General features: G+C 38.8%; 4 protein-coding genes and 2 pseudogenes across 4 annotated transcripts; 2 read left to right on the plus strand and 4 right to left on the minus strand.

The window, feature by feature from the left end:
- Nucleotides 1-4054: 4054 nt before the first annotated feature.
- LOC149887690 (histone H3) lies at nucleotides 4055-4465 on the minus strand. The gene has a single exon (XM_090088820.1). The coding sequence runs from the start codon at nucleotides 4463-4465 to the stop codon at nucleotides 4055-4057; it is 411 nt and encodes a 136-aa protein (XP_089944946.1).
- A 1591-nt stretch (nucleotides 4466-6056) lies between these two features.
- LOC149887691 (late histone H2B.L4 pseudogene) lies at nucleotides 6057-6461 on the minus strand (annotated as a pseudogene).
- A 294-nt stretch (nucleotides 6462-6755) lies between these two features.
- LOC149887692 (histone H2A, orphon) lies at nucleotides 6756-7145 on the plus strand. Its single transcript, XM_090088822.1, has one exon. It carries the CDS (start codon nucleotides 6756-6758, stop codon nucleotides 7143-7145), a length of 390 nt encoding a protein of 129 aa, XP_089944948.1.
- A 4396-nt stretch (nucleotides 7146-11541) lies between these two features.
- Nucleotides 11542-11952, minus strand: LOC149887693 (histone H3). Its single transcript, XM_090088823.1, has one exon. It carries the CDS (start codon nucleotides 11950-11952, stop codon nucleotides 11542-11544), a length of 411 nt encoding a protein of 136 aa, XP_089944949.1.
- A 1591-nt stretch (nucleotides 11953-13543) lies between these two features.
- LOC149887694 (late histone H2B.L4 pseudogene) lies at nucleotides 13544-13948 on the minus strand (annotated as a pseudogene).
- Nucleotides 13949-14242: 294 nt separating this feature from the next.
- On the plus strand, nucleotides 14243-14632 carry LOC149887695 (histone H2A, orphon). Its single transcript, XM_090088824.1, has one exon. The coding sequence runs from the start codon at nucleotides 14243-14245 to the stop codon at nucleotides 14630-14632; it is 390 nt and encodes a 129-aa protein (XP_089944950.1).
- The last annotated feature ends 1080 nt before the right edge of the window (nucleotides 14633-15712 follow it).

The raw sequence follows: 15712 nt of genomic DNA on the forward strand, positions 1-15712 counted from the left end.
AGTAGTTTTTTGAAATGCGAAAAAAAACGTCAACGAAAAGAAGTGAACGGGTCATTGCACGTCATGTCTAACAAACAAGAGGGGTAAAGACAAAGACGTCCGCTGTCGAAAACTCATACATACTCCAAGCTGACACACTCTTGAGACACTTCGAAATAAAGCAAATGATCAAAGTCATAACACTTGACAAAGTCGAAACAAAAATCACAGCATGCGCAGACAACCCTTTATTTTACATTAAAGGAAAAAAACGTAAAGCTAGAACTAAACATTCCTTCAATTAAAACACGTCAAACTTGCGACGGGCACAAAACTCAACATATAACAAAGTTACGACGCTCTAGTTCTTTTACATTTTGTTTTCTAAATGACCCGTCCCTAAAACCCCGGAAAGAATAAAACGCGACAGTCGAGTTGTTGGCCAATACCTTTTTTCACAGTAACTATCAGGTGTTTCTCGCAACGTCGGATGGGTTGCTGAAACCTTAAAAAAGAACTTTAAAAAGCTTGTGGGGTAGCGTTAGTTCTCATGCTATTTTAACAAAGTACTAAAACTTTAGTTAAAGTAATAAGATTTTACAAAGTAGCTACATTTTAATTATTGTCCTCATTTATCGTCATCTATCGTCATTTTTCACGTATCTGCCTAACTTAGTACCTAACAAACTAACTAAGATACAAACTAACTAACTGAATGACTAACTAACTGACTGACTAACCAACTAACTGACTGACTGACTAACTAACTAACTGACTGACTAACTAACTAACTAACTAACTAACTGATTGACTAACTAACTAACTAACTAACCAACTAACTAACTAACTAACTAACTAACTAACTAACTAACTAACTAACTAACTAACTAACTAACTAACTAACTAACTAACTAACCAACTAACTCACTGAGAGACTAACTAACTAACTAACTAACTAACTAACTAACTAACTAACTAACTAACCAACTAACTCACTGAGAGACTAACTAACTAACTAACTAACTAACTAACTAACTAACTAACTAACTAACTAACCAACTAACTCACTGAGAGACTAACTAACTAACTAACTAACTAACTAACTAACTAACTAACTGACTAACTAACTAACTAACTAACTAACTAACTAACTAACTAACTAACTAACTAACTAACTAACTAACTAACTAACTAACTAACTAACTAACTAACCAACTAACTCACTGAGAGACTAACTAACTAACTAACTAACTAACTAACTAACTAACTAACTAACTAACTAACTAACTAACTAACTAACTAACTAACTAACTAACTAACCAACTAACTCACTGAGAGACTAACTAACTAACTAACTAACTAACTAACTAACTAACTAACTAACTAACTAACTAACTAACTAACTAACCAACTAACTCACTGAGAGACTAACTAACTAACTAACTAACTAACTAACTAACTAACTAACTAACTAACTAACTAACTAACCAACTAACTCACTGAGAGACTAACTAACTAACTAACTAACTAACTAACTAACTAACTAACTAACTGACTAACTAACTAACTGACTAACTAACTAACTAACTAACTAACTAACTAACTAACTAACTAACTAACTAACTAACTAACTAACTAACTAACTAACTAACTAACTAACTAACTAACTAACTAACTAACTAACTAACTAACTAACTAACTAACTAACTAACTAACTAACTAACTAACTAACTAACTAACTAACTAACCAACTAACTCACTGAGAGACTAACTAACTAACTAACTAACTAACTAACTAACTAACTAACTAACTAACTAACTAACTAACTAACTAACTAACTAACTAACTAACTAACTAACTAACTAACTAACTAAGTAGCTGACTTTGTATTTGTTTTTCAATTATGAACGAGTTCCTTGCAAGATAGATATTTCTGTTGCATTTGTTAGCCTTTATTTTTAGCAAAAATAAAATTCCAACTGGTGCTTTTCTAATGTCAAGGACCTCGCTAAGGCTAAAGCAGCTAAGCCTAATGGTTATGATGTTATAAAGCGGAGAAAAATGAACTTTTCTGAAAATGAAAAAACGAGAGATGGAATTGATCTGCAATAACTTCGGTTGTGAACACCTTATAACTGATGCCTCGCGCGATTTTAATAACTTTGCATCATGCAAAAGCCGCCAAATTCACTTTTCACGAGTGTTAAAGTGTCATTTTTGAAATGCCAGTTATGAGCGCATGAAATCAAAAGCGAAATTTGCACTTTGAAAAGCAAACGGAAATGTAGAGCATCTTTTAAAATCGCCATATTCTAATTCAGTTTTGCCTTTATGAACTTGAACAAAAGTTGCATGCCTTCCCAAGACTGCACAATTGTAAAGAAAACACCAAGCTTCGCTCGAACGATGACTATGAAGACGAAGAACCGAATGGACCCCGTATTGTGCATTCGTCACTCATTCTCTTATCTCCTCAAACGTTTTTTTACCGTTACCTTCCATAATGAATTTTATTTTTTATTTATTTTTTTTTTTTACGATGTCCAGAACTTTCAGGTTGCTAAGTTTTTCCTTTTTTTCTAGTGTCCGCGACTTTATATATGTTGACTGCGTTATCGCAGTTTTAGCCTTCGATCGTTTTTGTTAACGAACACGAATAAGCACAACATAGTGTTCCTTTTTCATGGAATGTTCTTTGTTGTGTCTCTGTGTTTAGAAAAAGAATTGGTCTGAACTAAAAATCGTCGTTAGTACGCGTTGCTAACGCATTAAATATTCCAGCAATCGCGCGTGTTTGTGCCCTTCGCCTCTATTGAGTTTGTATGGTACCAAATGCTTAGAAGAGATTGGCATAAGCTTTTTTGGGAAGCCATATGGTTCAGTTTCTTGATGAAATTAAGCTGCTTTGTCCAGAGTAAGTAGCGCTGATGTTATTTGGCCATGCGCGCACTCGATTGCTTTTAAAGACTATTTTTTCGATGTTTTGATGCGATACCTTTCGCTTCTAACATGCTGTGGCACCGAAACGCCGCAATTTACAAAGCGTCACTATTCTTTAGAAGATTTCAAAACTAATGAAGCTTTAAGAGAGCGAGAGACGCGAGCTGTGGAGGTTTGCCTGTCAACACGAAAACACACTTTGCAGTCTGACGGTGGAGCAAAAAAAAAAAAAAAAAAGTCTCCTCGACAGTCCGCATAAAACTCCGCTTGAAAAATAAAAACATCTAAACATCTAGAAGTTTTATAAAAACGAACGCAACGTTTCTCTGAAACACGACAAAAAAAAAATGACTGAAGCTGCATCTCCGAAAAAGGCCACAAAGAAGTCTGCGCCTAAAAAGCCTGCTGATCATGCTCCCTACAAGGCGATGATTGTCGATGCTATTAATTCGCTTAAAGAACGCAAAGGGTCGTCAAGACAAGCTATCGCCAAGCACGTCAAGGCCAACAACAAGGTGGGTGAAAACGTCGATTCGCAAGTCAAGATTAATTTAAAGCGCATGGTGGTTGCTGGCGAGCTCGTACAAGTGAAAGGAACTGGCGCGTCGGGTTCTTTTAGAATTGCAGCTAAGCCCAAACCGTTAAAGAAGCCTGCTGCAGTCGCCAAGAAGCACAAAAAAGAAGCCAAAGAAGTAAAGAAGCCTGCTGAAAAGAAGAGCACGCCAAAAAAGAAAGCTGCGTCAGTGAAAAAAGTCGCACAAAAAGAGAAAGTGAAAAAAGCTACTCCTAAGAAAAAAGTGACTCCCGCAAAAAAGAGCGCCCAGAAACCGGTTGCTAAAAAGCCCGCAGTAAAGAAAGTGAAAGCGACACCTAAGAAGAAAGCTGCAGCCAAGAAAACCATCGCAAAAGTGGAAAAGAAATAACCTAACCTACCCCGCTTTTTGTCAAACGGCTATTTTCATAGCCACACATCTTTCTAAAAACAAAGTTCCAGGCGTAGAACTTGTTTACTTTGTGTTTGTTTGTTTGTTGTTTTTTTTTTTTGTTTTGTTTTGTTTTAAGGCACTAAGCCGACAACGTTTTTAACAGATTTGTGGCTATGAAAATAGCCGTTTTGTTTAGAAGCACCATTTTTTAAGCTCGCTCTCCTCTGATTCTTCTCGCCAACTGAATGTCTTTTGGCATAATAGTGACACGCTTTGCATGGATGGCGCACAAGTTGGTATCTTCGAAGAGACCCACTAAGTAGGCTTCTGAAGCTTCTTGTAAGGCCATGACGGCGGTGCTTTGGAAACGCAAGTCAGTCTTGAAATCTTGAGCTATTTCGCGAACCAATCGCTGGAAGGGTAGTTTTCTGATTAGGAGCTCTGTCGATTTTTGGTATCTTCGGATCTCTCTCAAAGCTACGGTACCGGGTCGGTATCTGTGGGGTTTCTTTACTCCGCCGGTAGCCGGGGCACTCTTTCTTGCTGCTTTTGTTGCCAGCTGCTTTCTCGGTGCTTTACCGCCGGTAGATTTTCTAGCTGTTTGTTTTGTGCGGGCCATTGTAAGTTACGCTTACACTTATCAGTTTAAGTTGAACTTTTGAAGTTTTTCAATTTAACGCGTTTTGTTGACATTTTTAGACTTTGCCGCGACTTAAAGCTGCATTCTGATTGGTGCTAAGAAAGTGCTCTTTGATTGGTTCAAGTACAAATGCAAAATAAGGCATTAAGGCCACGTAGGCGTGTTTTTTGGCTACGGGAAAAGAGAGCGCGTTTGTCTCGCCTCTACAATTTCTGCTTTTTTAAACACTTCAAAGACAGGTCGACGTAGTGGAATTCCGAAAAGAAACTTTTCTGCTCTGTTTGCGAACGGATAAAAGCGTTAAATGCGAAAACGCGCGTTAAAAACAAGGCAGTTTGTTTTGGTTTTTTTTTTTTTTGTTTTTTTGGTTCAGATGGCTTTTTGACGAAGGACCGTTGCGATTGGTTGTTTGACGAAGATGTTTCCATCTATGTAGGGTAAAAGTCGCGCTTCCAGCGCATAATAAAAACAAAAAGAAACGCAAAAAGACAGTAATTGAACTTCAAACAATTTTAATCATGTCTGGTCGCGGTAAAGGAGGAAAAGGACTTGGAAAAGGAGGCGCAAAGCGTCATCGCAAGATTTTACGTGATAACATCCAAGGAATCACAAAGCCCGCCATACGTCGTCTAGCTCGTCGCGGTGGTGTTAAGCGTATCTCTGGACTTATCTACGAGGAGACTCGAGGCGTTCTAAAAGTCTTTTTGGAAAACGTTATTCGCGACGCTGTAACATACACAGAGCATGCCAAGAGAAAGACAGTCACCGCTATGGACGTTGTCTACGCATTAAAAAGACAAGGTCGCACATTGTACGGCTTTGGTGGTTAAAAGGGGAACACCTCAGCAATCAAAAACGGCTATTTTTATAGCCACACATCTGTTTTAAACGTTAATAGGCAATCTAGAACTTGAACGCTGCACCGCGATAAGCAGAGGGGGTGTGTAAAAACGGTTTAGTTTACCAGTTTCAGTTTGTTTCAATCGAAATGAAAAGCAATTGAATTGATTTCTAAGTAATGTTTTTTAGCGAGGCATAGTTTAACTGAGTGTTTAGAGTAGACGCTTGACACATAAAGTGTTTTGCTCACCATCATCGGGCTAGAAAGGTGATTTTTATCTAAAGCGCTGCTTTAAGTCTGATTTCCTAAAGATGCGCGCAATACATTTGAAAAAAAAAAAAAAAAAGAAAAAAGAAAAAAGGAGCAAAAGTGTGGTAGTAGCAGCAAATAATAACGATGGGTGGGTCATAAGGGCTAAGGTTTTGATCAAAAGCAAAAAGGTGGCGCTCAAGTAGTTGTTGAAAGATTTTCTCACGCGTTTACCTACTGTAATAACTTTTTGTATCCAAAGTGGATGCAAAAGCTATACGTTTAAACATCAAAAAAAGCAAGTCTAGAAAAGCGCTCGCTCTTTAGACGCGGTGTCGCAATTTAAAACGAGCAAACAATGGCTGCCTAGCTATTGCATTTTAAGTACTTTCTCTCTACTACAATTTAAGGCGTTCTAATGCGTACAATGCTTTTACAAGATGTGTGGCTATGAAAATAGCCGTTTAGATAGCGCTCCATCTATTTACTGCTGGTGTACTTAGTAACAGCCTTGGTGCCTTCGCTCACTGCGTGTTTGGCCAACTCACCGGGAAGTAAGAGGCGCACAGCTGTTTGAATTTCACGCGAAGAGATGGTTGATTTCTTGTTTTGGAGGGCTAGTCGTGAAGCTTCTGAAGCGATTCTTTCAAAAATGTCGTTGACGAAAGAATTCATGATGCTCATCGCTTTGGAAGAAACACCAACATCAGGGTGAACTTGCTTCAAGACGTTGTAAATGTAAATGGCGTAGGATTCTCGCCTCTTTCTCTTGCGCTTTTTGTCTCCAGTACCAGCGATCTTGCCGCCTTTCTTACCAGCGCGTTTTTCCCCCTTTTTGGCCACCTTGGGCGCTTGTTTTCCTCCGGCCTTTGGAGCGTCAGACATGTCGACGAGTTTTAGAGAATTGAAATTTGAAATTACAAGCAACCGAATCACTTCCTATATAAAGCGCAGTTGTGGTCTCCAATTCGAGAACATTTCTGTTTCTCGCAAGCTCATTGGTTCTTCAAAGATTAACTAATTTGCGCATTGTTTGACGGAGTTTTTCTATTCGTTAAAAAAAGTGCAGTTCGAGACCAAATGTTTTTGATAAGAAAAAGGAATTTTGTAAGTTGATTTCAAAGCGCGCACAAATATCTCTAGGTTGTCTCTCGTTGTTTCTCAGTGTAAGAAATTAAAATGTCAGGACGTGGAAAAGGAGGAAAAGCTAAAGCCAAGGCAAAGACTCGATCGTTCAGAGCCGGACTTCAGTTTCCAGTCGGTCGTGTTCACCGATTTTTGCGCAAAGGACACTACGCCAATCGCATCGGTTCAGGCGCACCTGTCTATTTAGCTGCTGTTTTGGAGTATCTCTCCGCCGAAATTTTGGAGTTGGCCGGTAACGCTGCTCGTGACAATAAGAAAGCTAGAATCATTCCTCGACACTTACAGTTAGCTGTTCGCAATGACGAAGAGTTGAACAAGTTGTTGTCAGGTGTTACTATAGCCAGTGGCGGTGTGCTGCCAAACATACAAGCCGTTTTGCTTCCCAAGAAGAACGAAAAGGTTCCAAAACCAGCAGCCAAATAAACGGTACTCTGAACACAAGATAAAAAATAAAGGCTATTTTCATAGCCACACATCTGTTAAAAACATGACGGCATGAGCTTAAACACACTAAGGAGAATATAAAGAAGTGTGTGTGTGTGTGTGTGTGTGTGTGTGTGTGTGTGTGTGTGTAAGGAAGGGAGGGGAGGGGGGTTCAAAATCTCTTTTTAAAGCTGTTAGGGGATAAAAAGAGCACACGCATCCCGTTACAAAAAAATACATGGTGGGGTTTACACGCCATCTTTGAAACGTTTTAAGTTATAACCTGAGGGAGAAAAAACAGTTCGGTTACCTCACAGGTCACGTGCATGTTCAAGATTCCAAGTTTTGAAAGGATCCAACGTAACTTGAATAAAAAGTGAACACGCACGTGCCCAGATTGGCGACCATCTATAGGCTGTAGGAAAATAACAAAGAAGATTTAAGCGCCTCCGTAAGAATTTAGCTCCCTTAGGATTTCAGCAAAAAAGTATATTTAGCGGAGAAAAAAACAAAGAGCGAGGTTAAGCAGCAGTGACGGCATTAGCATCAGCAGCAGCAACAAAAACAAAACAAAACAAAAAAAAACAAACAAAAAAGCGGCAGCACGAAAAAAAAAAAAAAAAAAAAAAATTTCCGTTTTTTACACTTGCGTGTTTGTCTGTGTGTAATCCTTAATTGCATGGTTTTTTGTTGTTGGTTTTACCTTGTCATTTTTCTTCTGCGCACGTTCTCTTGGTCAGTAGTTTTTTGAAATGCGAAAAAAAACGTCAACGAAAAGAAGTGAACGGGTCATTGCACGTCATGTCTAACAAACAAGAGGGGTAAAGACAAAGACGTCCGCTGTCGAAAACTCATACATACTCCAAGCTGACACACTCTTGAGACACTTCGAAATAAAGCAAATGATCAAAGTCATAACACTTGACAAAGTCGAAACAAAAATCACAGCATGCGCAGACAACCCTTTATTTTACATTAAAGGAAAAAAACGTAAAGCTAGAACTAAACATTCCTTCAATTAAAACACGTCAAACTTGCGACGGGCACAAAACTCAACATATAACAAAGTTACGACGCTCTAGTTCTTTTACATTTTGTTTTCTAAATGACCCGTCCCTAAAACCCCGGAAAGAATAAAACGCGACAGTCGAGTTGTTGGCCAATACCTTTTTTCACAGTAACTATCAGGTGTTTCTCGCAACGTCGGATGGGTTGCTGAAACCTTAAAAAAGAACTTTAAAAAGCTTGTGGGGTAGCGTTAGTTCTCATGCTATTTTAACAAAGTACTAAAACTTTAGTTAAAGTAATAAGATTTTACAAAGTAGCTACATTTTAATTATTGTCCTCATTTATCGTCATCTATCGTCATTTTTCACGTATCTGCCTAACTTAGTACCTAACAAACTAACTAAGATACAAACTAACTAACTGAATGACTAACTAACTGACTGACTAACCAACTAACTGACTGACTGACTAACTAACTAACTGACTGACTAACTAACTAACTAACTAACTAACTGATTGACTAACTAACTAACTAACTAACCAACTAACTAACTAACTAACTAACTAACTAACTAACTAACTAACTAACTAACTAACTAACTAACTAACTAACTAACTAACTAACTAACCAACTAACTCACTGAGAGACTAACTAACTAACTAACTAACTAACTAACTAACTAACTAACTAACTAACTAACTAACTAACCAACTAACTCACTGAGAGACTAACTAACTAACTAACTAACTAACTAACTAACTAACTAACTAACTAACCAACTAACTCACTGAGAGACTAACTAACTAACTAACTAACTAACTAACTAACTAACTAACTGACTAACTAACTAACTAACTAACTAACTAACTAACTAACTAACTAACTAACTAACTAACTAACTAACTAACTAACTAACTAACTAACTAACTAACTAACTAACTAACTAACTAACTAACTAACTAACTAACTAACTAACTAACTAACTAACTAACTAACTAACTAACTAACCAACTAACTCACTGAGAGACTAACTAACTAACTAACTAACTAACTAACTAACTAACTAACTAACTAACTAACTAACTAACTAACTAACTAACTAACTAACTAACTAACTAACTAACTAACTAACTAACTAACTAACTAACTAACTAACTAACTAACTAACTAACTAACTAACTAACTAAGTAGCTGACTTTGTATTTGTTTTTCAATTATGAACGAGTTCCTTGCAAGATAGATATTTCTGTTGCATTTGTTAGCCTTTATTTTTAGCAAAAATAAAATTCCAACTGGTGCTTTTCTAATGTCAAGGACCTCGCTAAGGCTAAAGCAGCTAAGCCTAATGGTTATGATGTTATAAAGCGGAGAAAAATGAACTTTTCTGAAAATGAAAAAACGAGAGATGGAATTGATCTGCAATAACTTCGGTTGTGAACACCTTATAACTGATGCCTCGCGCGATTTTAATAACTTTGCATCATGCAAAAGCCGCCAAATTCACTTTTCACGAGTGTTAAAGTGTCATTTTTGAAATGCCAGTTATGAGCGCATGAAATCAAAAGCGAAATTTGCACTTTGAAAAGCAAACGGAAATGTAGAGCATCTTTTAAAATCGCCATATTCTAATTCAGTTTTGCCTTTATGAACTTGAACAAAAGTTGCATGCCTTCCCAAGACTGCACAATTGTAAAGAAAACACCAAGCTTCGCTCGAACGATGACTATGAAGACGAAGAACCGAATGGACCCCGTATTGTGCATTCGTCACTCATTCTCTTATCTCCTCAAACGTTTTTTTACCGTTACCTTCCATAATGAATTTTATTTTTTATTTATTTTTTTTTTTTACGATGTCCAGAACTTTCAGGTTGCTAAGTTTTTCCTTTTTTTCTAGTGTCCGCGACTTTATATATGTTGACTGCGTTATCGCAGTTTTAGCCTTCGATCGTTTTTGTTAACGAACACGAATAAGCACAACATAGTGTTCCTTTTTCATGGAATGTTCTTTGTTGTGTCTCTGTGTTTAGAAAAAGAATTGGTCTGAACTAAAAATCGTCGTTAGTACGCGTTGCTAACGCATTAAATATTCCAGCAATCGCGCGTGTTTGTGCCCTTCGCCTCTATTGAGTTTGTATGGTACCAAATGCTTAGAAGAGATTGGCATAAGCTTTTTTGGGAAGCCATATGGTTCAGTTTCTTGATGAAATTAAGCTGCTTTGTCCAGAGTAAGTAGCGCTGATGTTATTTGGCCATGCGCGCACTCGATTGCTTTTAAAGACTATTTTTTCGATGTTTTGATGCGATACCTTTCGCTTCTAACATGCTGTGGCACCGAAACGCCGCAATTTACAAAGCGTCACTATTCTTTAGAAGATTTCAAAACTAATGAAGCTTTAAGAGAGCGAGAGACGCGAGCTGTGGAGGTTTGCCTGTCAACACGAAAACACACTTTGCAGTCTGACGGTGGAGCAAAAAAAAAAAAAAAAAAGTCTCCTCGACAGTCCGCATAAAACTCCGCTTGAAAAATAAAAACATCTAAACATCTAGAAGTTTTATAAAAACGAACGCAACGTTTCTCTGAAACACGACAAAAAAAAAATGACTGAAGCTGCATCTCCGAAAAAGGCCACAAAGAAGTCTGCGCCTAAAAAGCCTGCTGATCATGCTCCCTACAAGGCGATGATTGTCGATGCTATTAATTCGCTTAAAGAACGCAAAGGGTCGTCAAGACAAGCTATCGCCAAGCACGTCAAGGCCAACAACAAGGTGGGTGAAAACGTCGATTCGCAAGTCAAGATTAATTTAAAGCGCATGGTGGTTGCTGGCGAGCTCGTACAAGTGAAAGGAACTGGCGCGTCGGGTTCTTTTAGAATTGCAGCTAAGCCCAAACCGTTAAAGAAGCCTGCTGCAGTCGCCAAGAAGCACAAAAAAGAAGCCAAAGAAGTAAAGAAGCCTGCTGAAAAGAAGAGCACGCCAAAAAAGAAAGCTGCGTCAGTGAAAAAAGTCGCACAAAAAGAGAAAGTGAAAAAAGCTACTCCTAAGAAAAAAGTGACTCCCGCAAAAAAGAGCGCCCAGAAACCGGTTGCTAAAAAGCCCGCAGTAAAGAAAGTGAAAGCGACACCTAAGAAGAAAGCTGCAGCCAAGAAAACCATCGCAAAAGTGGAAAAGAAATAACCTAACCTACCCCGCTTTTTGTCAAACGGCTATTTTCATAGCCACACATCTTTCTAAAAACAAAGTTCCAGGCGTAGAACTTGTTTACTTTGTGTTTGTTTGTTTGTTGTTTTTTTTTTTTGTTTTGTTTTGTTTTAAGGCACTAAGCCGACAACGTTTTTAACAGATTTGTGGCTATGAAAATAGCCGTTTTGTTTAGAAGCACCATTTTTTAAGCTCGCTCTCCTCTGATTCTTCTCGCCAACTGAATGTCTTTTGGCATAATAGTGACACGCTTTGCATGGATGGCGCACAAGTTGGTATCTTCGAAGAGACCCACTAAGTAGGCTTCTGAAGCTTCTTGTAAGGCCATGACGGCGGTGCTTTGGAAACGCAAGTCAGTCTTGAAATCTTGAGCTATTTCGCGAACCAATCGCTGGAAGGGTAGTTTTCTGATTAGGAGCTCTGTCGATTTTTGGTATCTTCGGATCTCTCTCAAAGCTACGGTACCGGGTCGGTATCTGTGGGGTTTCTTTACTCCGCCGGTAGCCGGGGCACTCTTTCTTGCTGCTTTTGTTGCCAGCTGCTTTCTCGGTGCTTTACCGCCGGTAGATTTTCTAGCTGTTTGTTTTGTGCGGGCCATTGTAAGTTACGCTTACACTTATCAGTTTAAGTTGAACTTTTGAAGTTTTTCAATTTAACGCGTTTTGTTGACATTTTTAGACTTTGCCGCGACTTAAAGCTGCATTCTGATTGGTGCTAAGAAAGTGCTCTTTGATTGGTTCAAGTACAAATGCAAAATAAGGCATTAAGGCCACGTAGGCGTGTTTTTTGGCTACGGGAAAAGAGAGCGCGTTTGTCTCGCCTCTACAATTTCTGCTTTTTTAAACACTTCAAAGACAGGTCGACGTAGTGGAATTCCGAAAAGAAACTTTTCTGCTCTGTTTGCGAACGGATAAAAGCGTTAAATGCGAAAACGCGCGTTAAAAACAAGGCAGTTTGTTTTGGTTTTTTTTTTTTTTGTTTTTTTGGTTCAGATGGCTTTTTGACGAAGGACCGTTGCGATTGGTTGTTTGACGAAGATGTTTCCATCTATGTAGGGTAAAAGTCGCGCTTCCAGCGCATAATAAAAACAAAAAGAAACGCAAAAAGACAGTAATTGAACTTCAAACAATTTTAATCATGTCTGGTCGCGGTAAAGGAGGAAAAGGACTTGGAAAAGGAGGCGCAAAGCGTCATCGCAAGATTTTACGTGATAACATCCAAGGAATCACAAAGCCCGCCATACGTCGTCTAGCTCGTCGCGGTGGTGTTAAGCGTATCTCTGGACTTATCTACGAGGAGACTCGAGGCGTTCTAAAAGTCTTTTTGGAAAACGTTATTCGCGACGCTGTAACATACACAGAGCATGCCAAGAGAAAGACAGTCACCGCTATGGACGTTGTCTACGCATTAAAAAGACAAGGTCGCACATTGTACGGCTTTGGTGGTTAAAAGGGGAACACCTCAGCAATCAAAAACGGCTATTTTTATAGCCACACATCTGTTTTAAACGTTAATAGGCAATCTAGAACTTGAACGCTGCACCGCGATAAGCAGAGGGGGTGTGTAAAAACGGTTTAGTTTACCAGTTTCAGTTTGTTTCAATCGAAATGAAAAGCAATTGAATTGATTTCTAAGTAATGTTTTTTAGCGAGGCATAGTTTAACTGAGTGTTTAGAGTAGACGCTTGACACATAAAGTGTTTTGCTCACCATCATCGGGCTAGAAAGGTGATTTTTATCTAAAGCGCTGCTTTAAGTCTGATTTCCTAAAGATGCGCGCAATACATTTGAAAAAAAAAAAAAAAAAGAAAAAAGAAAAAAGGAGCAAAAGTGTGGTAGTAGCAGCAAATAATAACGATGGGTGGGTCATAAGGGCTAAGGTTTTGATCAAAAGCAAAAAGGTGGCGCTCAAGTAGTTGTTGAAAGATTTTCTCACGCGTTTACCTACTGTAATAACTTTTTGTATCCAAAGTGGATGCAAAAGCTATACGTTTAAACATCAAAAAAAGCAAGTCTAGAAAAGCGCTCGCTCTTTAGACGCGGTGTCGCAATTTAAAACGAGCAAACAATGGCTGCCTAGCTATTGCATTTTAAGTACTTTCTCTCTACTACAATTTAAGGCGTTCTAATGCGTACAATGCTTTTACAAGATGTGTGGCTATGAAAATAGCCGTTTAGATAGCGCTCCATCTATTTACTGCTGGTGTACTTAGTAACAGCCTTGGTGCCTTCGCTCACTGCGTGTTTGGCCAACTCACCGGGAAGTAAGAGGCGCACAGCTGTTTGAATTTCACGCGAAGAGATGGTTGATTTCTTGTTTTGGAGGGCTAGTCGTGAAGCTTCTGAAGCGATTCTTTCAAAAATGTCGTTGACGAAAGAATTCATGATGCTCATCGCTTTGGAAGAAACACCAACATCAGGGTGAACTTGCTTCAAGACGTTGTAAATGTAAATGGCGTAGGATTCTCGCCTCTTTCTCTTGCGCTTTTTGTCTCCAGTACCAGCGATCTTGCCGCCTTTCTTACCAGCGCGTTTTTCCCCCTTTTTGGCCACCTTGGGCGCTTGTTTTCCTCCGGCCTTTGGAGCGTCAGACATGTCGACGAGTTTTAGAGAATTGAAATTTGAAATTACAAGCAACCGAATCACTTCCTATATAAAGCGCAGTTGTGGTCTCCAATTCGAGAACATTTCTGTTTCTCGCAAGCTCATTGGTTCTTCAAAGATTAACTAATTTGCGCATTGTTTGACGGAGTTTTTCTATTCGTTAAAAAAAGTGCAGTTCGAGACCAAATGTTTTTGATAAGAAAAAGGAATTTTGTAAGTTGATTTCAAAGCGCGCACAAATATCTCTAGGTTGTCTCTCGTTGTTTCTCAGTGTAAGAAATTAAAATGTCAGGACGTGGAAAAGGAGGAAAAGCTAAAGCCAAGGCAAAGACTCGATCGTTCAGAGCCGGACTTCAGTTTCCAGTCGGTCGTGTTCACCGATTTTTGCGCAAAGGACACTACGCCAATCGCATCGGTTCAGGCGCACCTGTCTATTTAGCTGCTGTTTTGGAGTATCTCTCCGCCGAAATTTTGGAGTTGGCCGGTAACGCTGCTCGTGACAATAAGAAAGCTAGAATCATTCCTCGACACTTACAGTTAGCTGTTCGCAATGACGAAGAGTTGAACAAGTTGTTGTCAGGTGTTACTATAGCCAGTGGCGGTGTGCTGCCAAACATACAAGCCGTTTTGCTTCCCAAGAAGAACGAAAAGGTTCCAAAACCAGCAGCCAAATAAACGGTACTCTGAACACAAGATAAAAAATAAAGGCTATTTTCATAGCCACACATCTGTTAAAAACATGACGGCATGAGCTTAAACACACTAAGGAGAATATAAAGAAGTGTGTGTGTGTGTGTGTGTGTGTGTGTGTGTGTGTGTGTAAGGAAGGGAGGGGAGGGGGGTTCAAAATCTCTTTTTAAAGCTGTTAGGGGATAAAAAGAGCACACGCATCCCGTTACAAAAAAATACATGGTGGGGTTTACACGCCATCTTTGAAACGTTTTAAGTTATAACCTGAGGGAGAAAAAACAGTTCGGTTACCTCACAGGTCACGTGCATGTTCAAGATTCCAAGTTTTGAAAGGATCCAACGTAACTTGAATAAAAAGTGAACACGCACGTGCCCAGATTGGCGACCATCTATAGGCTGTAGGAAAATAACAAAGAAGATTTAAGCGCCTCCGTAAGAATTTAGCTCCCTTAGGATTTCAGCAAAAAAGTATATTTAGCGGAGAAAAAAACAAAGAGCGAGGTTAAGCAGCAGTGACGGCATTAGCATCAGCAGCAGCAACAAAAACAAAACAAAACAAAAAAAAACAAACAAAAAAGCGGCAGCACGAAAAAAAAAAAAAAAAAAAAAAATTTCCGTTTTTTACACTTGCGTGTTTGTCTGTGTGTAATCCTTAATTGCATGGTTTTTTGTTGTTGGTTTTACCTTGTCATTTTTCTTCTGCGCACGTTCTCTTGGTCAGTAGTTTTTTGAAATGCGAAAAAAAACGTCAACGAAAAGAAGTGAACGGGTCATTGCACGTCATGTCTAACAAACAAGAGGGGTAAAGACAAAGACGTCCGCTGTCGAAAACTCATACATACTCCAAGCTGACACACTCTTGAGACACTTCGAAATAAAGCAAATGATCAAAGTCATAACACTTGACAAAGTCGAAACAAAAATCACAGCATGCGCAGACAACCCTTTATTTTACATTAAAGGAAAAAAACGTAAAGCTAGAACTAAACATTCCTTCAATTAAAACACGTCAAACTTGCGACGGGCACAAAACTCAACATATAACAAAGTTACGACGCTCTAGTT

The sequence above is a fragment of the Hydra viridissima genome, unplaced genomic scaffold (genome assembly GCF_058129835.1).
Source record: "Hydra viridissima isolate aposymbiotic clone 2 unplaced genomic scaffold, HvirCarnegie_v1 scaffold_5, whole genome shotgun sequence".
Lineage (NCBI taxonomy): Eukaryota > Metazoa > Cnidaria > Hydrozoa > Anthoathecata > Hydridae > Hydra > Hydra viridissima.